The sequence below is a fragment of the Panonychus citri genome, unplaced genomic scaffold, assembly GCF_014898815.1.
Source record: "Panonychus citri isolate SS breed McGregor unplaced genomic scaffold, ASM1489881v1 Contig00033, whole genome shotgun sequence".
Lineage (NCBI taxonomy): Eukaryota > Metazoa > Arthropoda > Arachnida > Trombidiformes > Tetranychidae > Panonychus > Panonychus citri.
The window spans coordinates 830,383-855,950 of record NW_026515438.1 but is presented as its reverse complement, the minus strand read 5'-3'; the positions used below and the strand labels follow the sequence as shown (position 1 = coordinate 855,950).

The window sequence follows — 25,568 nt, the reverse complement described above, 5'->3', positions numbered from 1 at the left end:
TCATGGTGGTGATGATGATTAATTTCAGTGTGAAAATAAACTCATTAAATGAGAACATGAATTATATTGATGATAATGAACAAAGCTGATATATAATAACAATTTCAATTATATCCTCTGAATATCAATATAACATGAATGACTGAATCAAACATCATGAAATGAATACTAAGTTTATTGTGTTACCTTTTTTTTATTGTTGTTATATATTCATGATAAAGATAAGATTGAAATTGTCTTTTTGGTCTTGATTTTCTTGTATTCAATTAGACTAATCATTAATTCTGATCATCTATTTTACTCACTTAAACATATAGATATCATGGATTCTGATTGTAACGATGATAATAACAACCTTGTTAACTTAATAACGATAATAATAAAAAGTTAACTAACTAACTAGTTACGATATTTAATCAACTTCAATATAAATAAACACATGATAATAAAAACAATGGAATCATTTTCATGAGAAACTTTTTCTTTTCCCTGCTTCTTATTGTTCATGGTGATGACACTTTAATCAATTTAAATTGAATCGTAATCTTGATGATTATGAACAATTAAGATGACTGATAATATTAAACGATCTGTTTGATACAAGGTTGATTAATCTAAATTAACAAAGATAATCTCATGAGTTATCTCATGGATAATAGTTGATGCTGAGATTGTTTTTTTCAAACTTCATCATCCATGATTATCATTCATGAATTCATGAAGATGATCATGATTATGATGATGATGAAATATGGGTTAGGTAAAGTTATCATTGTCTATCATTCCCTGTCAGATTTTTTTTCTCTTTCACGTCAATTGAATTTTATCATGTGAATTCCCTATGAATTTAAATATCTCCTGCAAAGTAGAAGAGGAAGAAGAAAAAAGTTCTCAATTCTGAGTCAATTGGAACACATCATGAACATAATCAACTGAGAGAGGAAAAAAAAACTTAATCAAGTTACATTAACCTTCTCAATGTATGTTGATACATTTACAACCAGTTTACATTGATGTTGATTAAAAACATTGTCTCCATGTGAATTAATGATGATAACGATTCATATGATCAAATTGAATTGAAACAAAAAAAGTTCTCAAATAGAATGAAACTTTTTTTCATAAACATTTCGTATTCCATTCATGTATCATACCAATTTCTTTGGGGAATCTACTGAATTCATGGTGTACAATTCCCTGTGGTATATTTTGTCCTCCTTTTCATCTGCATCTTCATCATGCTCACTCTTGAATAAGTAAATTCTGGGCTTTATCATTAAGTATAAATAAAAATCTCTCTAGATGATGATCATCACGAAAGAAACTGGAAAAAAGTTCTGATAAACAAAAAACTAGAACAAAAATCAGAAAAATATAGAGAAGAAAATTTTTCTTTCTTACTTTTAACATTTTCTCCCAGTTTTTGTAAAGATTGATCAAAATTACATGGAACATGATGATGATGGTTATAGAGAGAGAGAGAGAGAGAGAGAGAGAGAGAGAGAGAGATTATCCTCTTAAGAATATGAAATATGCATGATAACAACTTTATCTTTCATGATGATTATTTCAGAGAAAGAATCATTTACTTCAGATTCTGAACATTCATTTTTTCTGTTCTCTTTCTCCATGGAAGGCAAATGTTTTGAAGGACCTTCGATTGAATAATAATAAAATCATCATCATCTTCAGCACTAGTAAGTTAAGAATGATGATGATGATAAGATGGAGAAGAAAATTTTGGGTTAAGATTTGGTTTGGGTCTTTTGGAGTACATTCAGATGAAGAAAAACATAAATCGAAGATAAAATCATCAATCTCTCTCATCATCAGAATCATTTCCTCCCACTCTCTCTCTCTCTCTCTCTCTCTCTACACACTTCACCACCACCATCATCATCATTATCATCATCTCTCTTAACCCTGTGAGATTTTACTTATCTATCTATCAATTTCTATCTCTTTCTTATTCTTTCATTTTTCTTATTCATTTTCGATTTCATTAGTTATTCAGTAGATTCTTCTTCCCTTTCCTCTCTCTCTCTCTCACACTTCACCACCACCATCATCATCATTATCATCATCTCTCTTAACCCTGTGAGATTTTACTTATCTATCTATCAATTTCTATCTCTTTCTTATTCTTTCATTTTTCTTATTCATTTTCGATTTCATTAGTTATTCAGTAGATTCTTCTTCCCTTTTCCCTCTCTCTCTCTTTCTCTCTCACCTCATCTTCTTCCTACTTGACTCTCAACTATTGACTTTCGTTCTTATCCTTCTACACGAAGAAGAAAAATCTTACTCCTCCTTCTTTATTTTCCTCTCCTCCTTTTACCTCCTCCACAACCTCCACCCTTTCACCTTCCCTCCTTCTCCCCAGAAAAAAGTTCTAAATCTTTCATGTCTCTTATAAAAGAATCTCCAATTCCCTGTTACTTGATATTCTTTCCTTCAACTCTTTCCTTTTATTTCACACAATTCTTCATCTACATAAAATATATTAGATTCTTATCCAGAATTCATATTATTTGACAGTTTCCGACTTAGTTGTCTTGAGAATCATCATCATCATTATCATCTCCTTTTACTTGTCCATCAATTCAGTCCTTTTTCCGGTCTACTTCATAAAACAGTTTAGTAAACAATCAAAAACAACAACGACAACAAGATACAGAGTCAAATGATGATGATGATGATGATCCTCATGAAGATAGCAACCAAAGTGTAAAGTATTATCAATATAAAATAATACACACTGACCCACATTACAACTGACCAAACTGACCAACTGATAAATGGTCATCAATTTTTCATGGGCTATGAGAAAACAAAACAAAAAAAATCGTTTACATGACAAAATATCAACTGAAAACTTCAACGATATAAACAAATATGAAACTACCTTAGTTATCAGATTTGAAGCATTTTATTAGCTAATTAGTTATTTTTCACAATGCAAAATTGTAGATTTGTTGATTAAAGTAAATTAACAAACAATCAACTTGAATAATCAAAATTAACAAAGTACAAATATGAAATAAAAGGTTAATTTAAATGAAAAATGATTCTAAACTTTGCTCAATGAGTTTTCATGTAAAAGGAAATGGATGATAATCATGATGACGATGATGATGATGATGATAATTATCATGATGATAAATAATATTTTACATTCTAAAGCTTATGATTCATATTTAATTCATAATTTGATTACTATCAATTGGTTACTGGCAATAGTATAATTATAATGATGATAATTTGTTACCAGCAAGAAAATCAAAATATGATGAAAAAAAGTCAAAATTTAGGTTAAATTGATTGCTGGTTGTTCATTAGTTGATTATAAATCAATGTAGATCAAATTAAATAATAATGGTAAATGATAATAATAATAGTAATCAAAATAGTGACATGATCGATTGTTAATCATTACAATTTACATGAGCCATTTACTATTATGATTATTATGATTGAAGAAAGTGATTAAATTATTAACAATCAATCACAATCAAATGTAAACTTATCAATATGAATATGGAAAAATAATATAATAAACCAATTAGAGAACGAGAAGAACAAAAGTAAAATCGAAAAAAAAAGTTCTAACTATCGAACTTGTTTATCATAAATAATTTTACTCCATTTCCTTTGATATTGAGATTTTCTTTTAAAACTTTATCTTCATCATCATGATGATAATTTATTTCAATCAATTCTGATATATCATGTTATCTGATATAAATCTCATGAGTTAATAATAATTCAGGAATAATTTTGTGAGAATGAAAAAAAAGGTAAATATAAACATTGTAATGAATATAAACAAATGAGTTCGAAACTTTTTCCTCTCTCTCTCTCTCTCTCTCTCTCTCTCTCTCTCTCTGTTATTATATATTTTGTCTGTTATTGTGTTGGAATGAAAATTAAATTTAACTGAAAATGATCAAATTAATATTAATTTAAATTCATGGTACAGTTGAAACTTAATCAACTCAATTGGAAGGGATAATTTAGATAACCATCCATGAAGAAGTGTGTAAAGAAAAGTGCTAATGATAATTATACATATTAAGCTAATGTAATGATAGTGAATAATATATATAAATTGTTGTTGGGAGTTAATCAGTATCATGATAATAAAAACTTTTCCTCTTTCGTTTGAACATTTTGTTAGAATCCTCGAATTGGGTTAATATGTTTTTCTTTAAAAAAAAAGTATCAACAACAGCAAAGAGGTTGAGATAAAGGTGGAAAGGTGGGAGTGGAAAAACAATGTCATTCTTATCATGAAGAAGATGATGATGTGAATTGTTAATCTCTCTTTCTCTCTCTTCCAAATGATACTTATCATCATCATCATCATCTTAGGTTCATGATGATGATACTTAGGAAAAGAATGATGAAAATCGTTGTTTAACTTGGATAATAAACACAAAGAACCTTTTTGGTAACAAGATTGAAGATGATTTCGGAAAAGGGGTTGGGGATCAGGGAAATGGCTACTTGAAGATGACCAGTGTTTGATCTTTAGATGGACAATCAATTGATTTGGATGAGGATGATGAGAATTGATAGGGAATAGAAAATTTAGAGAGAGAGAGAAAAGAAAAAAAAGATTAAGATTAAATCATTTCATTCGTTGTTTCCTTTTCTTATTCTTCTTCTTAATTGTAATCTTCTTTTTCGACTCATTTTTATTTATTTGTATTCTTCTTCTTTTGTCATCTTCTCTTCCTAATCGTATACTTGTAATAGGTTTTTTTTCCTCTTCTTCGAATCTCAATTTTACGTTACATGACATTTCGTAATGTTCAAGGTCGGTTTATGATTGATCGATAACTGTTTAAATGTCTTTTCGGGTTCTGGGTGGAATCACAATTCTTTTGAAACGGATATTCTTCTTCTTCTCATCATCATCATCATCATCATGAAGATAATGATAAGATGATGATGATGATTATGAAACAAAAGGATAAGAAAAATAATATAAGATACAAAACTTTGCATGTTAACATTTTGATGATCGTGTTTATTTCATCAGATTATCATGATTATCATGATGATAATCATAGTTTTATGTCTCGCCTAAGGTTCAGTTCATTCATTCATATTACTATTATTATTGTTATTACGATAATTAAGATATGCAAATGATTATCACCATTGAGAAAGCAAAATATTGTCAATGAGTTTCAATGACAATTCTCACCTTGTCAAGTTGAAAATTTTGCAAAATTATACTCGAAAGAAAGGGAAAGAGAAAGGTAAATAAATATCATCTTCCACAGTGATTTATTGCTGATTAATTTGATTAGTTAACCAGTTAATCGTTGAGCAATTTTAATTGTAACACTGTTGAAATATTTAAACATTCAAATCAGTTTTGTAATTGGATTGGAAATTTGGATAAGTAGTGACAGAGAGAGAGAGAGAGAGAGTTAAATAATCAATGATTATCAATGAATGAGTGATTAAATTGTATAGTGATCAATTTGATTTGATTGTTGAAACTTTTTGAGGTTTCATATTATTCAATCAATGGATATAATTTAATTTGATTACAAACATCAGCTGATTACAGATCGATCACCTAAATAAGTTAATAACCTAGTTTGATAATTATTATCTTTTCATTATTAATCGTTTAATTGTTGGAACATAGGAAATTAATATAGATTGAGAACTAAAAAAAAAGTTTAATTGAAATTATTTTCTTCTCAAATGTGAATTAGTTTTAATTGTGTTAACTGTTTTTCTCGATTAAATTTTTCCAAATTTTTACCATTAAAACAGAGATTGAGAGAGATTTTTAACTTCCTGATGTTCTGGAGAAAATAATGATTCTTCATTAGATCAAAATTTTGCACAAATTAATATTTAATTATCATCATTTAACGAAAAGATAATTAAGATAATTTATTAATAGATTAATAAGTTAATTGTTTTGAATTTTTTTCGCACTTTAGGTGCTTCCATCTAGCGATCGTTTTGTTAACTATTTTTCGGAAAATCACGTGACTTTTTTTTAGAAAATTGAATTGAATGAATTGAGTTTTTTTCTTGTTTTTTTCAGTTGACATTTAGTTTAAAGGAAGAAGACAATTTAAATTATTTATTTCTATTCTTCTAATTTGTTTGATTATTTTCTCATTTACATTCTGTTAGTTGGTAACTGTGATTGTCCTTTGTTTGTTTGTTAAAAAAGTAATACAATTGAAGGTCAAATGGAAACAAGTAATGATGGAACCCTTAACACTGAGAAGGGAATTTTGTCAATTTTAAATTCTCTTCAAGAAACCTTTTTATCATCACCTTTTAATATTTTTCTTACAGTAATTTGTGCTTTTCTCATCTATCGTTTATGGAGATCATCATCACCACAAGATTCAGTTGACAGAAATGCCATTAGGTTACCTGAACCATTAAAGAAACACGATATGGATTTGGAGGAATTGAAAAGATACGATGGTAAAGGTGCCGATGGAAGGGTTTGTATTGCCATTAATGGTGTGGTTTTTGATTGTTCAAAGAGTCACTTTTACCAGCCTGGTGGACCCTATCAATCATTTGCCGGACGTGATGCTACCAGAGGTTTGGCCAAGTTTGATGTTACAGCGGTTTCAGATGAATGGGATGACCATGTAGATCTGACACCTTCAGAGATTTCAAGTGTCCAGGAATGGGAGATGCAATTCCGTGAACGTTATGAGATTGTTGGTAAATTGGTTAAAGATTTAACTATAGTGACAGAGAAAAAAGATGATATTAAAGAGAAAAGTGAAGAAGAGACCAACGATGAGAAAAAAGGTAAAAAGGTAATAGAAGACGTAAAATTATCTCAAGAAAAATCAACATCATCATCATCATCATCTACATCACAACAGGAAAAACAAGCTGAGGAACAAGAAACAAGTGAAAGTTGAAACTTAACAAGAAAATAAATCAACTGAAAATAAAAATTGTAAAATCTATTGGTTATGGAATCTACATTTCGATTAGTTCATTGTGAAAAACACCAACAATTTCCATCATCATTAAGATCTTTTTCTCTCCTTTATATATACATCTCTCTCTCTCTCTCTTTCTCTCCGCCATCCATACTTCATCTTGCAACTACTACAATTCAAATACTGTATCTTTAATTTTCCTACAAATTATCAACACAATTTACCAACTAATTACCATGTTCTCAGCTATTGGAAAAAAAAGAGACCGATTTTTGTACGAATTGATAGTTAAATATAATATGTTTCATCCAAAATGTTAAAACAAACACACAACAATCAAACCAAGTAATCCAAATGTTATCTACAATTTTATTTGTACTTAATCACGTTTTCATCAAATTTACATATACAATTTTAATCTTTTAATTAACGACGAAAGGAAAACAAAGAAAAAAACTAATTACAATTGTTTATCCGAAAAACAAAACAAAAACAAAAACAAAATTCTGTCTCAACACTTTACTTTTAACTAGCAATTAACTTAAATACGATGAGATGTACATGTATATTTTAAGATGATTACAATTACCAATCAATTTTTGAGTACAAATTGAATAGCAGGTTAATCTGATTGTTGATGATAAGAAATTAACTGAAACAGTTTACTAATCATCTGCACTTGAATTGATTGTTAACTTGATAAGTTTCTAGAGTTTTCTTTCCAGTTGATTAAAAAGATGAGAGAGAGAAAAAAAATTGCATGACAATCACATTGAAACTATGATATTAACAGTATTAATTATCATCATGGTTGATTATTATTACAATTGGAATCAAACAATTTATATATTGTTGATGGTCTTGGAGATAAAATTTGATTTGATCAAAGTTTCCAGTGACAAAATTGATATTTCAAGACTGAACTTGTTTTGACGTTATGATAAAATATACATTTCTTTTGATTTAAATTGAAAAGGTAATAAACAATTATCGTTGATTGTTGGTGGACAATTAGGAAGCAGGAAAAAGGTAAAATTAAGAAGAAAGTTAATTGTTGAGATTTAGTTAAACGTCTGCATGTCCTTCAGAATCGTCACTTGTTTCAATTGGAAGATCAATGAATCTTTCGTAATTTTCTCGTTTACAAACACCATCAGAATTGAATGAGTACCGATGGAATGAACCATTTTCACAGACAGCTGATTGTTGGAGAGAAAACAAATAACAATTAATTAGATACAATTAAGATTAAAAAACAGAGAGAGAGAGAGAGAGAAACAAGTGATAAATGTCATAATAATAATAATCGAATGAGGGATTAATAATATAATTAATCAACTGAAAAGAAAAAGATTCCAAATCTTTTTCCTCAATTAAAGATACATGATTTTCAAGCAACAGAATCAAGGGTAATAATAAACGAATCGATTAACTGATTAACTCATTATACCCTCAGAGAAAATTCAATCTCAGGGTGAAATTCATGAGCAATTTAAGTAACAATTGATTGAAGTTTGAAAAAACAATAAACGATAAAACAATTAACTCATTTTCTTGATTATAACAGTTAATTGATTGTAATACTTTTCTCCTCATTTACTCAAAATAATCAGATTATCTCCTAATACTAAATCAGACTATTAGTTAACTAATCTTTTTCGTCTTGTTATTGTTGTTTTTCACTGTTGAATTAAATCATCGTAATGATAAAACTTTTTCTTTCACTTTTTTATATAAATATTGTTCAATTAGAGTTAATTCCTAGTCTATTGGTGATCTATAAATCTTTCTGTTGATTGGTTACTAATCGATCGATTGTGTTGATAAATTTTCGCTGATTAATTGGCGAATATCAGAAATAATTCCAATTTCAAATGAGCTATCATACCATAGACATTATTTCTCGGTCCAAATGAGCAAATGGAGGCACAATCATCTTTAATCGTGAAATTGGTTAGAGCCCATTGTGATTCGATGTATTGACCAAGAAGTCCTCCCATTTTCGAGAAAGCTGATTTACGATTTAATCGAGTATCTTTAAGAGCAAATATATGCACAGTTCCTTTATCACTTGAAGTAACCAGAAAATCGGAATCTGGACTGAATGCAATCGAGTAAACGGTCGCAGGGTCACTTCCCCGTCTAAGCTCAACAACTTGCGTTTTCTCGATGTTTCATAAACTCTGATTAGGGTTCCCTTTAATGAGGCAGTGGCTACCATGGTTCCTTGATTGTTCAATGCTATACATGCAATGGCTCCTTGGTGGGCAAGTATATTTACTGGGGAAGAAGATGCTCCAGGAGAGGCCATATTGAAGTCCATCACTTGTAAAGAGCCCGTTTTATGACCAGGAAATACCATCACTTGTCGTTCACTCGTCGTATATGGACTCACCTCACAAAGACCTCGAGGATTATCACCAGTCTCTACAACGAACAGTTTCTTAGGATTATTAGGGAATGAGTATACATGGATTTTACTTCTTTCTACAACAATGAATCTGCAATAAGAAAAAAAGAAAACCAATTAATCAAATTAGAAATTTAAATCAATCAGAAAATCTCAAATCAACAATAGTAATAATCTGTTATGTGATCAGTTGAATAATTGAAATAATTTCGATTTGTCCTTTAGGCTATAAAGTGATATGGATATAATTTTCAATGGAACCATTTTTGATAAATTAAGTGATTTACTGTTATGTCTAAGTTGTTCATGAATAAGATCAATTGTAATCTAGTTTGAATTGGTCTCTAGTTATTAGTGTAATCAAGGCAAGTAACAAATTGTTGATGTTGCTTTGATTTTAGCATTAGGCCTAAGGGTCAGTTGATGTTAATCAGACTCGATTAATTGTTGAAATTATTGATTCTTAACAATGGTTTCCATGTATTTCCATTACCTGTCCTTGCGAAGTTTAAGATTAAGAATAGCTGATGAGAATGTGAATTCCAGCATGAAATCGTGTTTGCATTCATCCCAAATTAATACTGTGGAATAGATAAATTGTAAAACAAAATGATTAGCAAATTAATTATTATCAAAAGTCAAATTTCTGGTTCTTTGTTTCTATAAATAGAAAATGGTAACAATCAAAATTCATAAACAAATTCCAAAGGTAACACAATCACCATAATTAGAGGGTTTCTCATTCCAAGATTCTCAAGATTACTCTTCAATTTAATAGACTTTTCTATTGTGATCAAGGCCATCAAACAATCAATAATCAATCAGGTAACACAACAATTAACATGAGATAGGATTTCTGGGTTGTTTTGTATTTCCTGATTCTCACATGATTAGAAGGACAAAGAAAACAATATACAAAAAAGCTCAAGTAAGCAAGAGAAAGAGAGAGACTTTTGACACAATCAATGGATTGATTACAGAATAAGGTAATTAATTAGGAATTAGATTATTGTCTATTTGTTACCAACCTGCATTTTCTGCAAATTTAGGTGTCGATCCACCACCAACCAGAGCGATTACATTTGAAGCATGAAGAACTGCAGCAAGACCAATGGAACCAACCATAGATGAATGAAGCTCAGTTCTAAGCACTAAAGGATCAGCATGATAAATTTTCACACCCGATTCAGTGGCACAGGTAAAAAGGTTATGATCATGACTAAAATCAATATTATTTATCTCTTTCTTTTCGGTCGACATTGGCTCGTCTAATAATAACACATCGGAATCACCATCTAAATTGAGAGTTGAAATATCATCAACTTCCGTCATATTTAAACAAGATGGAGATGGACACTTGGGTATATAGGGTTGAAGGATAAGATAATCCGGAAGTAGGCAAGTAAAAAGAAACCAGAAATTTTGAAAAACCAATTAACTACCAAAGGTAAAGTTAAAACAACAAAGAACCAAAATTAATCCCTTAAATAGTAAACAAAAGTGACAAGAATTTCTGTTTATATGATAGTTCGATTTTCGACCATAGGAGTCGCTTCAGTCAAATTCGAAATTTTTTGTTTACTTTAAATTAATTTTCTTCTTAATTAAATTGTTTCTCTTTTTTTTAATTTCGGTTTTTTTATCTTTTAATTATCTTTAATTCCATTGAAAATTTATTTACCTGATTCAGAGTGTCAGATGTTTATCTTCATGTTGATCAGCTAATCTTTAGAAATGAGAGAGGAGAAAAACAATTCGTCCTCTTTTCCAACTTGTTGTGTTACTTTGGGTCAACACTCAAGGAATTAAATGTTTGTATTAATTTTTTAGATTCTGTTTTTATTAATTAATCATTTTTTCGCCTTTCTCTCTAATTAATTGTTACTCTATTCACCCTAAGTGTGTGTATATATGTTCATATTCATCTCTTTGTTTTATTCTGTCATTGAAGTGAGAGAGAAGTCTGGAAATGATTATATTACATGTTACTGTTTTACTCATTAATTAGATTGGTAATTGTTGATATTGACCTTGATTAATGGTGAAACTCAATGATTATATCATTTGCTTTTTACTTTAGGTTATTAGAGTTACAATAATATAACTAATTAATTATATTAATAGTTATTACATTACCTGTTTTCTATTTCCATTTTCAATTGATCAATTAAGAGCTTTGATTTTAACCATCACCATAACAGATTATTACTATTGTTGATTTGAGATTTTCTGATTGATTTAAATTTCTAATTTGATTAATTTGTTTTATTTTTTTCTTATTGCAGATTCATTGTTGTAGAACGAAGTAAAATCCATGTATACTCATTCCCTAATAATCCTAAGAAACTGTTCGTTGTAGAGACTGGTGATAATCCTCGAGGTCTATGTGAGGTGAGTCCATATACGACGAGTGAACGACAAGTGATGGTATTTCCTGGTCATAAAACGGGCTCTTTACAAGTGATGGACTTCAATATGGCCTCTCCTGGAGCATCTTCTTCCCCAGTAAATATACTTGCCCACCAAGGAGCCATTGATCTTGGTGTTCATTGTATCCTTTCCGGTTAATTGGGGTCTTCTCGGTGTTCCCACCATGACTGTTGGCGGTTGACATTAGCTCCTTACGAGTGGGTAAGGAGGTAATGGAGGTGGATTAGATCGTGGCCCTTGCCATTTGGCCAGAAACGATGAGGACGGACTCCAACAGGTGATTTTAAAAAATTGATGCGGTCAATGGATGCTGATGATTGCCAAGATTAAAATAATTTCGATATTAAAAATATCCAAAGTATAACAAGATCAACATCTTCATTTTCTTGAGAAATTAAATGATCCCAATTTAACCTTAGAAGTTAACTAAATGTTAATCATTATACAATTATGGATCCAATCAAAGTCTCTCTGTGTTGATTGTGATCAAGCCAAAAAGATGATCAAAAATGGATTGGAAATTAACAACTACCAATCCAAAGTAATCTTTTCAATTTTCGGTGAAATTAAATCACTAAACAATCTGCTAACTAATCATATTTAAAATCTAGTGAAAATTTAGTCACTTTTCTTTTATAAAGTTGATCAGTTTTATTTTTGTTCAATATTTTTAATTATCTATTAATATTTATGAATTTTGATAAACTTTTATTAAAGATCAATAGTTTTGGAAACACAATTCGCAGTTAATATTATCACTTTAATTTCCAAGAATCACAATATTCTAGAACATATAGTAAGAGCTCTGGCTATTTCTGTAACATGATTAAGTAAAAGTTTCGAAAAGTTGTTTCTCTGGTTTATTGAGACCACGTGTTTTATCTGGTTTGAAAGGCGCGATTGGACAAAGACGAACTCTTCAAATGGTCAGTAAATGGCCGTTAGTTAGTGTATAACAGGTTAGATACCGAAGCTAGTCGAAACACTGACGACTGACTCGCAAGTTTTTTCGACTCACTCGGCTCTAAGTCGACTCATCGACCGAGTGGAAGTCCGACTTCCGAAGTCGGTGCTTTAACCACTCACTAGTAGACTCACTTGTAACTAAAACTTAATAAATTAATTGAATTCAAACAGAAAAAAAGTTTGGCCTAAGCCTCGTAAGAAGATTTCTTTTTGAAAACTGCATTTCCACCTTTCTCTGAGGCTAATTGAAACATTTTATACTAAATTCAAAATCAGGAAATCTATAAGTTGTTACACTTGATTTTTGAGTGCCACTCAATTAGTGGACGATATGACTCGAAATTCAAGTTAATTTTGTATTTAAGTCGACTCAATGTCGACTAACTTGAGTCGACCGAGTTGATTGATTTTCGGCTTCGACTCGAGTCGAGCTGATCGACTGGCTGACTCGATCGACTAGCTTCGGTATCTATAACAGGTTACCTATGATAGGGCAAATTTGCAGAAGGACATTTGAATTTCGAACTATCGGATTTTTGGTCAAGAAAAATTCTCTCAGAGAGACTCTGTATCTTTTATCATATGAATCACTGTTTGGATTGTTTCATGCAACTTTCAACAATGAATATCAACGATTTACCTGATGATTGTTTTCTTTTGATTTTTGATCAGTTTTATCAATTGCGCCAATTTGCTACATTGATGAAAGGTAAATGGAAATGATTGATTCCTTTCATAAAGATCATCTTTCTTGATCTCTAGTTTTCCGTTGAATTTATATTTTAATGCTAATAAATTAATGTAATTACAGTTTGTAGGCGCTGGAAAACATTGGCGGAAAAGGGACTGAAGAAGATCATTCACTTAGACGGTAAGAATTATTTTGATTTCTGTTGTTTTAAATTACATTTTCATAATGACTTTCTATCAAATTTACAACCATAGTTATATTGGCAACTACTATAATGCAGATTGATGATTCTCTTAAACAAAGTCATTTTCCATCGACTCGTAAATGTATTATCACAATATATTGTGATAACTTTCTGCTTATAAACAGAAAGCCCTTGAAGAAAATTAAACTCTCTAAACTTCTTCCTAATGTTAAGGTAAGAAATAAGTTTTACAAAGACAAGACTTTTCTTATTCATGATATTAAAATTTAAAATTAAAATTAAATAAAAAAAAATTTATTCTCATTCTATGTTAGATTATCCATCTTGAAAATTTCAGTGCAAACTGCTCTTGTGCTTTCTTAGCTCATTTACTGGCCAACGCAAACCAAATTAAAGGCTTGAGCTGTTTAGATTATCCGTTTGAAATGAATCACGAATGTAAAATTTTAAAACGAGAAGAAAAAAGAATAACATCATTTTTGAGTGATATTCAATTTCTAGGAATTAGTAATGACCTAATAGTTACAAGTTATCTCAGGACTTTTGGTCATTTCAAGAAATTGAAATCTCTTGGAAATGCTATTGGAAATTACTTCCAAAGTGTGAATTTACTCACATGTTTTGAAATTTGCCCAGGATCTGCCGAATCTCGAGCGACTTGTTACTTTTTGTGGTGATGAGTTTGATTATCGTAAGTTTTCATTGTCTCTATGCCAAAATTTGACCTAGTTTCGATTATTTTTTATTAGATTTTGTTCAACTCGGAAGCCAATTACCGATATTTGGAAATCTTTTACATCTTCAGCTTGAAGATACTTCAAAAAATGGATCGACTGTTATAAAATTCTTGAACCTGTGTCCAAATTTACTCAACCTGTCTCTGGGCGCTCATACTCATCCGATGATTCTATTTAATCAAATCAACAAAAACTTCAATGTCCAAAGATTGAATCTATTTCTTAATTGGGTAAGACTTTAATAGCCACGAATTATTTGGTAAACTATCAAGACTAACTAAGGATTTCGCTTCTTTCTCTCAACAATTATAACAGGATCGAGAAAAGATACTAGAAACTATCGAAAAGTTTCCAAACTGTCGATACTTAAGTATATGTGGTTATTATGCTTCGCTATCTTCACATGAGTTGATCCAGATTATGAGTGTATTACCTCATTTGTCATTATTGTATACCAAATATGATACGACTGATTTAGCAGAAAAACGAATCGTGAAAAACTATTGTCACTCACGAAATCCTAAAATTGATGTTTACTTTGGGTCTACAGATGAGAAACTATTGATGTCTAATGAACTTTATCGAAAGTTTGATAATTCATTTCTATAAATGGATGAAGTCTAAGAATTGCACGTTTCTTATTCTCCATTTATAATCCAACCTAGCAAAAAAACGAACTTATTTAGAGAGATCTTAGTAGTAGAGTAGAGAGATCTCGAATCACATAAAGAATCTCAATAGTGTCGCTCAATGTACCGATGCTTTTTGGCTTTTCTAAAAAGATTAATCGAAACCATTTCCCTCACTCAAACCAGTTGTAACCCTTGAAAGTGCTTACAATTATACCAAAGAGGAAGTGACTTATGCTTTGAAAAATATAATCAAAGATCAAATCGATTCCATATTCAAGTTTTACTTTTCTGGTGCCGATCCAAATAACATTTATGATCTAAAATCGCGTTCTATAAGATTAACTTCCGATGTAAACTTTAATTGTCCTTCGTTAATTTTATTCAATCTCTCGGCCAAACCATGCCCTGTACTTTAACGATTCTTCAATTTTAGTGGTTGAATTTTCAGAATTTTATAAATCGTGGTTTTTAAGGACAAAACAAGCTGCCTGTCGGGTCTGGAACCATAGGAAACTCTCCTTCACTTGTCTTTTGTTTTTATTGCAGATTCATTGTTGTAGAACGAAGTAAAATCCATGTATCTAATTAAGTATCTACAATCAAAAATAAATTGAAAGTCACGAAACTCAAATAATCAGTTAAGTTTAGATCTTCAACAATTACAATTAATTTCTTTGATTGTGTGCAAAGTTATGATCAAATTAAATAATTCATAGCATTCATAAATCTCAAACAAAGCATAATTAATGAGAGATTAATTTTTGAATGTAAAACAATTAAGATGAGATCATAAAATGAATCTTGATTGGATATATCGTTAATTTTGTATAATCAAATTTTGGCGATTAATTAATGGTCCATAGTATTTAGGACAATATTGATGAAGGTGAACAATTAATCGAGATTAGGTGAAGGATAAACGATAACAATTAATTAGGACCCATGATAATTAATATCAATCATCAGAGGAAGAAAATGATTAGAAAAAGTTGGATCAATTCTGTCAGAATACTTTTTAATTGTTATATAAGAGAATCTCTGGTCTACTCATTCAGCTTAATTGCTGTTCGGACTTTAATTGTAATAGAGTTTGGTACAAAGTTTAACTAGAATAGTTCATCATTTGTGGTTAATTGTGAACAATCAAGAAAAAGTAATGATCAGAATTGGATGTGAATACGATTTGCTTTTCCAAAAGTAAGTTGATACTTTTTTCTTAGAGTTTTTTTATCTAAATTTGATTTCAATCCGTTTTAATCACAGTCTCTAATTACCTGATTCTTTTTTTGATTGTTGATTATGCCTTTCCCCTTTGAATGAATTCACTTGATTGTCAGGTCTATTTGATCAATTAAAATTGTCATTTGCTAGTGAATATATAATTACACCTGAATGACCATGAACACAGTTGGTTGACCATAATTCTTGATTCTGATTGTTACATGAATAACTCATGTTAATTTTTTGTTGTTATTTCGCTTTAATTATGATCATTGGACCGATTGAAACAATGGTTCATATTTTGATTACTATTGATTACTAATCTAATACACATGATCACCGTGATAATTAGAGGTTATGATCAGTTTCGTATCATTATTTTAAATCAACTGAACTGTTCATAGTATTATTTTCATATTCATCGTGGTGACAGTTAGATGGATTTTTTTTAATATTGATCTTTAATTATAATAATTGAGAGTAAATTAGATTAATTGTGATTTTCCAATTTGATTAAAAAATTTGTATCATTGAAAATGTTTAGATATCAAAGAGACGCTACTGGTTGGAAGGTCCTTCGAAATGGTTACGTTCATGATTCAGACAAAATAGAGAAAGCGGTCAAATTGGTCGGTAAAGATGGACTTTTACACTATGATCAAAGTAGAGTTCGTGTGGCTCTGTTTGGTTTAGGTCGAATTGGAACAGTTTGGATTGACCGTGTCTTGAAAAATTCACGAATTCAATTGGTCTATTGCGTTGAATCTTATGTCGAACGTGCAAACTATTTCGAGTACCTGTACAACCTGAAAGACGTAAAGATGATTCACCCTAATTGTGCCGACGAAGTTTTTAGTGACCCCGATGTGGATGCTGTAATCATCAGCACTCCAACGGGACTTCATGAGTCCCTAACTCTTAAATCTTTGAGCTCTGGAAAAGCGGTCATGTGTGAAAGGCCATTAGCCGAGCGCATCGAAACCATTGAAAAAGTGTTCAGATTAGCAATACAACGAAATCTTCCTGTGTTAACTGTTATGAATCGACGGTTCGATCCCGCGTTTCGTATCGTTCGACATCGTGTCAAAAAGGGAGAGATCGGTACAATTCATGGGGTTGAAATGTGTTCCCGAGATTCACTTCGTCATTCAGCTTATAAAGGATCGACTAATATTTTCCTGGACTTAGCGATACATGACATTGATCTGATCTGTTGGATTGTTGGTCAATATCCAAATGTTGTTATCGCCACGGGGACAGCTTTTGATCCTGAGATTCGAGATTCAGGTGATTACGATACTATTGTTGTGGTTCTTAAATTTACCTCTGGTGTTTTAGGAACCATCGATATGTCTCGATCTTCTGTTTATGGTTATGACCAACGACTCGAGGTTTTCGGTTCTAAAGGTCTGTTAACTGGACCTTCAACACGACCAACTTATGTTACTCTAGATTCTGAATCGAGATCAACTACAGTCCCTTATCATCATTGTCATATTTCCCGATTTACTGAATCTTATACTAATCAATTAGAACATTTTGTCGACTGTATCAAAGGTAAATTATAAACCTCTCATTAGCCCAATACTAATCAACGAATTGCTTTTTCAGGTTTGAGCGCAATTGAAGTAAAACCAATGGAGGTGATGGCGGCCACTAAAGTAGCTCAAGCGTGTACGGAATCAGCTCGAATTGGAAAACCGATTGAATTGACCTGGAAGGAAAGTTGAGCAGAAATTAACGCCAACGAAGAATAATCTTATTAATAATTAACCTCAACTGTTAGAAATGTTTCCCCTTTAAATTGTTAGTAATCTGATAAATTTAAATCGCGAATCGAGACTTAAATTATCAATATGATCTTAATTTCTTAGCTCGTTAATTTAATGATCCAAAAGTATATCCTAAACTGCCAAATACTAGACATAAAAGTATTGTGACTACTCAAAAAGCTTCATGTAATTGAATTTCTGTTAACAGAGTTAAAATCTAAATATAAGTGCAATTAGCGTTGTCGAGATTCTCAGATTATCAATATCATAATGTTCACGAAAATAAAAAATTCGAATTTTAAACTTGGCGCCTTCTTTGTTTTCCTGTGAAATGTTTACATTTTTTCAGTTTTTTCTTGGGGTTGAAACTCAACCGTTGAGTTTAATTAACTCACTTAATTGCGTTTTAATTGTGGTTTTAAATGGTCAATTTTGTTGATTTCTTTTCAAATTGCAATACTTATTAATCAAAGGTAATTAATGGTCATTAAATGTTACTTTTAATCCAATAGATTTCGCTCATTAGAACTGTTTTCCCATTCATTTAATTATTTTCTCACTAATTTTTGTATTTTATCAACCGATTGATTAATAATTATTATTTCTTTTATTTAATAGATTCGGTTACAGTGATGAAATATTTCTATTGGTTTTGGCTCCTGATATGTTGTCTCTTAAGTTGAAACAGATGAGATTTACTTTGGACCATCTAGAAGAATGAAATTTTATTTCTTCTCATCTTCTTATATCAAGAAGCAAATCAGATTGATCGTTAAATTTTCACTCTATTTTCTTGTCTTCTTGGCTCTGTTGGAAGCAATCTATTTCCTGTTTATCAATATATTCTCCAACAGAAACTCCGACAATGGATATGATATTGACCATTACTATGAACCTTTCAGATTAATCGATCCAGAAAATAGTGAAACAATCATCATTGGCAATACTCGACCAACAGCAATTGAAACGGTGAAAGAATGTAATCATTTTAACTGTTTCGATGTTTATCTTTGTGATCCAGATGATGGTCGATTAAAAGTTTACCTTTATCCAATCAAAAGATATCAAGACAACGGTGGTTTAGATATTTCGGCTCAATTTACTGAGGAATTTCATCAACTATTGAAGGCGATCCAAGAAAGTGATTATTTTGTTGATGATCCAAGATCGGCATGTATATTCATTCCAACAGTTGACACTTTAAATCAAAATTATTTACAACCTGAAGAAATTTCGAAAATTTTTGCTTCTCTATCTCATTGGAATGGCGATGGAAGAAATTATCTCATCTTTAATTTTCTTCCATCCTCTGATCCCGATTATAACCATCGATTAAATATTAAACTTGGAAAAGCGATGATTGCCTCAGGAGGTTTCGATAGTTGGTCTTTCCGTCCACAATTTGATTTATCAATACCAGTGTTTAGTCCTTTTAGTAATCAATACATTTTCGTTCACCGATGATGAGGTCAAATTAACCAGTTACGGTCGAAGACATTGGCTTTTAATGTGCCCACAAATGAATCTTTTTATTAATCCGGTTGCCAAAAAAATTTTAATCAAAATGGAGGAAGATAACTCTGATAAATTAATCCTTTTGGAATCTCAATGTGATCTGACAGTTAATATATCTTCCTGGAGATGTAATAACCAAAGAAATCTGAAACTAAAATACCCTGAGATTTTAACCTCTGCCGATTTCTGTTTATTCATGGAAACGCCATTTTTAGGATCACCATTTCTCAGCGATGCTCTCATGATGGGCTGTATTCCGGTGATAATTACGGACAATTATGTGCTCCCCTTTCAAGATAAAATCGATTGGAAGTATATCAATCAGAATTACTGAACATGCTTTTCATCGTTTGATGAACATTTTAAACGATATATCAACCGATCGTATCACTGAGATGAAGGAACAAGGGGTTTCTATTTGGTGACGATATTTTAGCTCAATTAAATCGATTACGTTGTCAACATTATCTTTGATAAATGAAAGGATATTCCACAATCGGTGATTACTCGATCTAAATGGAATCATCTAAAAATCGGTTCCCATTTAAAACCTCTTTCTCTGATTAACCCAAAATTATCATCTAGACCTTATAAAGGCTTCACAGCGGTGATACTCACTTACGACCGAGTGGAAAGTTTGTACCAAGTCATTCATCGAGTTGTTCAAGCTCCAAGTTGTGTGAAAGTTTTAGTGATTTGGAATAATCAAGAAAAAGACCCTCCTCTTGCCGACGAATGGCCTAAAATTAGCGTTCCGTTGAAAGTGATCAAAACTAAAAAGAACAAATTATCCAATCGATTCTATTCATTTAAAGATATCGAAACTGAGGCCATTCTTGCCATCGACGACGATATTATAATGTTAACACCAGACGAACTTGAGTTTGCTTTTCAAGTATGGAGAGAGTTTGCTGATCGAATCGTTGGTTTTCCTTCTCGGGTTCATCGGTGGAATAATTTTACTCTTAAATATCGCTACGAGTCTGAATGGACTAATGACGTTTCCATGGTTCTAACGGGAGCTGCTTTTTATCATAAGGTTTGTTGCTTAATTGATTTAATTGATGGAACCTTTCAAATCGAAGTTTTCTAATTGTTGTTTCTTTCTTAGTTTTACAATTATTTATACACTTTTGAGATGCCAAAGGTAATCAAGGATCAAGTAGATGCTCAGATGAATTGTGAAGATATCGCAATGAACTTTCTTGTCTCCAATGTCACCGGAAAAGGACCAATTAAAGTGGCACCAAGGAAAAAGTTCCGTTGTCCACCGTGGCAAATGAGAAGACCTGAAGTTGGTGATAAATTCAGTTCTCGTCATAGTCAAAAAGGAGTCATTGGATTAATTGTATCTCAAGAAGATCTACCGTTTAATTGCGAAGGTATTTGTCCGGATATGGTTATGAACCCTCACGGATTTCCATCTCAAATGACTGTCGGGAAATTGAAAGAACTAGTTGCTGGTAAATCAGCGATCATCAAAGGTACTTTACATGATGGAACTGCTTTCGGTGGTACAACTATTCAAGAAATGATCGACATAATGGAGGAGTTTGGTCATAATTATCATGGGAAAAGAGTGATGACCAGTGGAATCACTGGTGAGCCATTAGCAGCTTACATATTCTTTGGTCCAATCTACTACCAAAAATTCAAACACATGGTTTTGGATAAAGTTCATGGTCGCTCTCGTGGACCAAAGGCCGTTCTCACTCGTCAACCGACTGAAGGGAGAGCAAGAGATGGAGGATTACGTCTTGGGGAGATGGAAAGAGATTGTCTCATTGGACATGGCGTTAGTATGTTGCTATTGGAGAGATACTCATGTTATCCAGTGATGCCTTTAATGTCGACGTGTGTACAGAATGTGGTCTTCTTGGGTATCAGAAATGGTGCTCATATTGTCAGTCCAGTCGATCCCTCGCTGATATTCAAGTTCCTTATGCATATAAATTACTTTTACAAGAGCTTCAAGCAATGAGTATTCAACCGCGACTCAAATTGACACACATGTAATTAAATCTACTAAGCATACAATTGAAATGTTAAATATCTGTGAAATTTATATTTTACTTTTTGTTAATTAATGACAATCATGCAACTCGATGTTGTGGAACTTTTTTAATTTATCGAAAAAAATTGATTATTAACAATTTCCCACTCAATTAGTTTATCAATCCAATCGCTCACCTTAATAGACTTGTTATTTTTTCAAATTACTTTATTTCGTGAAGAATGAAGAAGGATTATTTTGATAGAATTTGATTGAGAATAAAATGTAACATTCTAATCCTTCAAGCTCCAATCCCATTTTCTATTTGAAAGTAATTTCAGATTTTAATTTACCAATCTAATTACAATTCTAATTTGATAACAGATCTACTTAAGAGATTGGGCCATAAAGCTCCGCGGTGTCCCTTTGATTAGTGTTGATTATCGTTTGGCTCCAGAATTCAAGTACCCAAATGGACTCCAAGATTGTCTCGATTTGTATCTTTGGGTGACCAGTGGACTTGACGAAGTTCTTGAGCTGATCGGCTTCCATCCGAAGCGAATTATTTTGGTGTCTCCTCGTTTTCACAATGACCTCTCGTTAATCTTTCAAGTAAATAGTAAATCTCTAGTTTAATCCTTTTGTCTTTGTAAATTAGTACTATTTCAGGCTAAAATTTTCAGAAAATTCATTCAATTGATAGATTTGGTTGAAATTGTTGGTGCTGTTGTGAATGAATTTTGGTCATTTTTGGTTTGGTTTGATTAGGTTAGGTTAGGTTTGGTTAGGTCCGAAAGTCAACTAATCTTTTACTCGAACTCTTTCTGATCTTTATCTGTTCTAATTAAGAAACCGAGCCATGGTTTACTTCAGTTAATACAAATCGCGATAAACACCAATTACCTGGAAGACTCAATGAGTTTCTTGGAGGAATATATTTCTCAACCCTTACAGGCCACTGGACTTGGTTCACCAATTGGCGCTTCGACAACTACCGTTGGTGAATTAGCCGGTGGATCACATCTTGCCGAACTCCAAGGAAGCTCGATGTTCAAAGATGCTCGATCTGACGCTGAATCTCAAATATACTTTCTGCTTAATCCAAAAAATCGATGAATTTTTGGACATTGCTGATTATGATTGGCTGTTGGTTGAATCATCGGGTGTTGCCTCTTCTTATATTACCGATCTCATCAAATTTTTAACCTCGACATTTCAAGCATTCACCAATTTACCTCTTAAAGTTGCCCAAACGGCCTTGTGTTACCAATGTTCGAGGTGGGGACACAAGACGAACAAATGTAAAGCATTAATTACATGCTCATACTGTTGTAAGCCTCACAGATCGTTCGAATGTCTGTATATGAAAGAGAAGGAGCTACATCGATGTCAACCGTGCGGAGGGAAAATTGGTCACAATGCATGGGACAAACACTGTCCTAAGTTAAAGAGACAATTAAAAATGTCATCTTTAAGAATCAATCACTCATATTCGGCGGTAATTCTAAGACGTTTAACTTTGGAAGACTAAAATTGATTCAAAGATGGAGACACAAGCAGAGAGAATGTAAACAAACAAAACATTCTCTACGTTTCATACTCTATTACTATCAACTAATGCTACACTTTAACCCATTTTCTTTGTCCTCTGATTGTATTTACTATTTTTAATCTCAAGTTAATAAAGCCAAAATTTTGATTCTTTAAGTTTAATTTATTAAAAGTGATACAGCAAACTGAACTGATATAATATAAATCTTTGGAAGGGAGAATGAATATGGATGAGACCTTGGATCTCTTTGATAGATCGAAACTCAGAGTACCATCAAAAGAGAGGTATCAAGAACTCATGAGACAATTGACAGGGGAAAATAGAACCTTTGAACTGCCTACTACACTATGTGAACCCGAAGTGGAAAAGTATGTGAATGTGAACCCATTAGAATTGGAACAAGATGAAGTGAATATATACATATATGTCTCAACCTTTGATTGTTCGATTCCCTCGGTAATTAAAAGACAACTGCTTCACTTCAATAAATGGCATGAAGAAGAGATTGGCTGTGTAAGAATGACCCAATGCAATGGGAAATGCAACAGAATTGATATTGGAATGAAACGAACAACTCGAAACAACCTCACCAAAGATCTGAATCTAATGATCAAATATAAAGAATCATTTTACAATGGGTTTGACGCCATTAATGATCTTCAACAAGAAAGTAACAACACTAACGTTCTCAAGATGTTAAATCGTCTTAAAAATTGTCAAAAGCTTAAACATCTTGTGTATCTAGAAGTCGATGACTCTAAGAAGATAAACAAAAATCTCGTTAATCGTCTTAATAATAAAGAGATTTTCTCCAAAGGAGATGAAATGGCGATGAGACTCTCCATCAAATTATAATTGAGGAGGCGCCACTATCAGAGTGATTAATGAAAAAGAATCGAATGTTTTCTCATTAATATTCAACTAGTTTGAACCCTAACTCACACTCTGATCACGCTGAATAGTTTACTTGCCACTAACTTCAATATTCTTTAATCAAATATCAATTTACTTTCCTAACCTCAGTTATACTTACTCTAATTAATCAAATTTTTCCTTTTTCCCTTCATTTTATCTATTGTTCAACATAGACAACGAGTTACCTTCAATCACGTTTCACCCTTAAACCTACATCATCTCAACATCACTTGATAATTGCATCAGCCAGTTTGAAAGCAAGTACAATGGTTGAATCTGCTCAATTGAATGAACAACATGGACTTCGTGTTGGAATTCTTGGCAAACGGATTATATGTGAATCTAGTTTCGAACAAGTAATAGAAGTTCTTCTCCAAAAGAAACAACACCAATGAATTTTACACGCTTACGGAGCTTATTGCCTCCACCATTGGATTTCAATCATGGGCTATGACGAGGCCCAAGGTAATCGGCGACCATATTATGATTTGTGTTATCTTGGCTGAGTTTGAGGACTTCCAAAAAACGATAACTGGAAGTGAATGGTGGCGGAGTAATGCCTTCTCGTGTATGATATGCAACGATAGAGATCCATCTTTCCTCATATATCATACCAACCCTGAACTAAACACACCAAAGGAGACAAAGGACTGGATGATGGGCTCTCAGGTGAACTGGGACAATCTTCAAGTTTCCAATGTCGATATAATGATTGATGGCATCATCAGGGTTACATTTTCCTGCAATAATACACGGGAAGAATTAGCAGATTATGATTGGGCTATAATAATTGAAGGAGAAGAGTACCAAATTGCTGACAACCTTGGCCTAGAGCAGTGTCCGCTCTGTTGTGTTCATTTCTTTGCCAATCAAATCCATGAATGCTCGCGTCCTCACTGTAGCGTTTGTGGCGAGATTGTATGTCATAGATTCAGGAGGAATGGTTATTGCAATGGTGTTCCCAAATGTGCTGACTGTTCGCGAACAACGAGGCCTGCGAATCACCCCTCGAACCATTATCGTAAATGTAGGACAATTAACATCCATCGTCAGTTCGCTCTCAGAAATGCCTCAATCAACTATCCTACAATTAGAGTCAGCTCATTTGCACCACCTGTTATTGACGATTCAAGACGAGAAGTACAATAAAGAGTTGGGACCATAAAAAAGAAGTCGACCTGGTACTCTATTCGATCAGCTACACAAATATCATAAAGTCCCGATTTATTACAAAAAGATAATTTAGAGTCTATTTAAGCGAAATCAATCAATTAAATCACTCAGAAGTGTACAACTCGATCAACATTCAACTTAAAAAATATTTAACCCTCAATCTTATACTCTCAGCTATAATGCTATATCTACGTGAATGGTTTTCATTTAAACTTGTGAAAAACAAACCATTGGTGGTGCTTAAACTTGTAATGAAGGAAGTGATTGAAACAACGAAAGAAATCAAAAGTGTATGGTGTGTTGAAGAGAATAATCTTTGCGAGACATTGGTTGCCATTGATGAAGATGAGCTGACACTTGTGAATCAAATGGAACTGGTGGACAAATGATATCAAGAGGTGCAGAG

General features: G+C 32.0%; 3 protein-coding genes, 1 long non-coding RNA gene and 1 pseudogene across 4 annotated transcripts; 4 read left to right on the top strand and 1 right to left on the bottom strand.

Moving 5' to 3' along the window:
• The first annotated feature begins 6,069 nt into the window (after nucleotides 1-6,069).
• On the top strand, nucleotides 6,070-7,454 carry LOC128397541 (membrane-associated progesterone receptor component 1-like). The gene has a single exon (XM_053358277.1). The coding sequence runs from the start codon at nucleotides 6,228-6,230 to the stop codon at nucleotides 6,924-6,926; it is 699 nt and encodes a 232-aa protein (XP_053214252.1). The 5' UTR covers nucleotides 6,070-6,227; the 3' UTR covers nucleotides 6,927-7,454.
• Nucleotides 7,455-7,722: 268 nt separating this feature from the next.
• Nucleotides 7,723-10,832, bottom strand: LOC128397540 (WD repeat domain phosphoinositide-interacting protein 4-like). The gene is given in 5 exon segments (XM_053358276.1): nucleotides 7,723-8,149; nucleotides 8,839-9,120; nucleotides 9,123-9,451; nucleotides 9,854-9,941; nucleotides 10,389-10,832. Coding segments are annotated over 5 exon segments (1,137 nt in total). The 5' UTR covers nucleotides 10,693-10,832; the 3' UTR covers nucleotides 7,723-8,015.
• A 2,399-nt stretch (nucleotides 10,833-13,231) lies between these two features.
• On the top strand, nucleotides 13,232-15,502 carry LOC128397543 (uncharacterized). Its single transcript, XR_008326971.1, has 6 exons — nucleotides 13,232-13,465; nucleotides 13,568-13,627; nucleotides 13,702-13,865; nucleotides 13,967-14,343; nucleotides 14,402-14,619; nucleotides 14,705-15,502. It is a non-coding gene; the product is annotated as an uncharacterized LOC128397543 (long non-coding RNA).
• Nucleotides 15,503-16,778: 1,276 nt separating this feature from the next.
• Nucleotides 16,779-17,972, top strand: LOC128397430 (inositol 2-dehydrogenase-like). Its single transcript, XM_053358157.1, has 2 exons — nucleotides 16,779-17,799; nucleotides 17,854-17,972. Exons 1-2 carry the CDS (start codon nucleotides 16,779-16,781, stop codon nucleotides 17,970-17,972), a joined length of 1,140 nt encoding a protein of 379 aa, XP_053214132.1.
• A 6-nt stretch (nucleotides 17,973-17,978) lies between these two features.
• On the top strand, nucleotides 17,979-21,824 carry LOC128397536 (exostosin-2-like; annotated as a pseudogene).
• The last annotated feature ends 3,744 nt before the right edge of the window (nucleotides 21,825-25,568 follow it).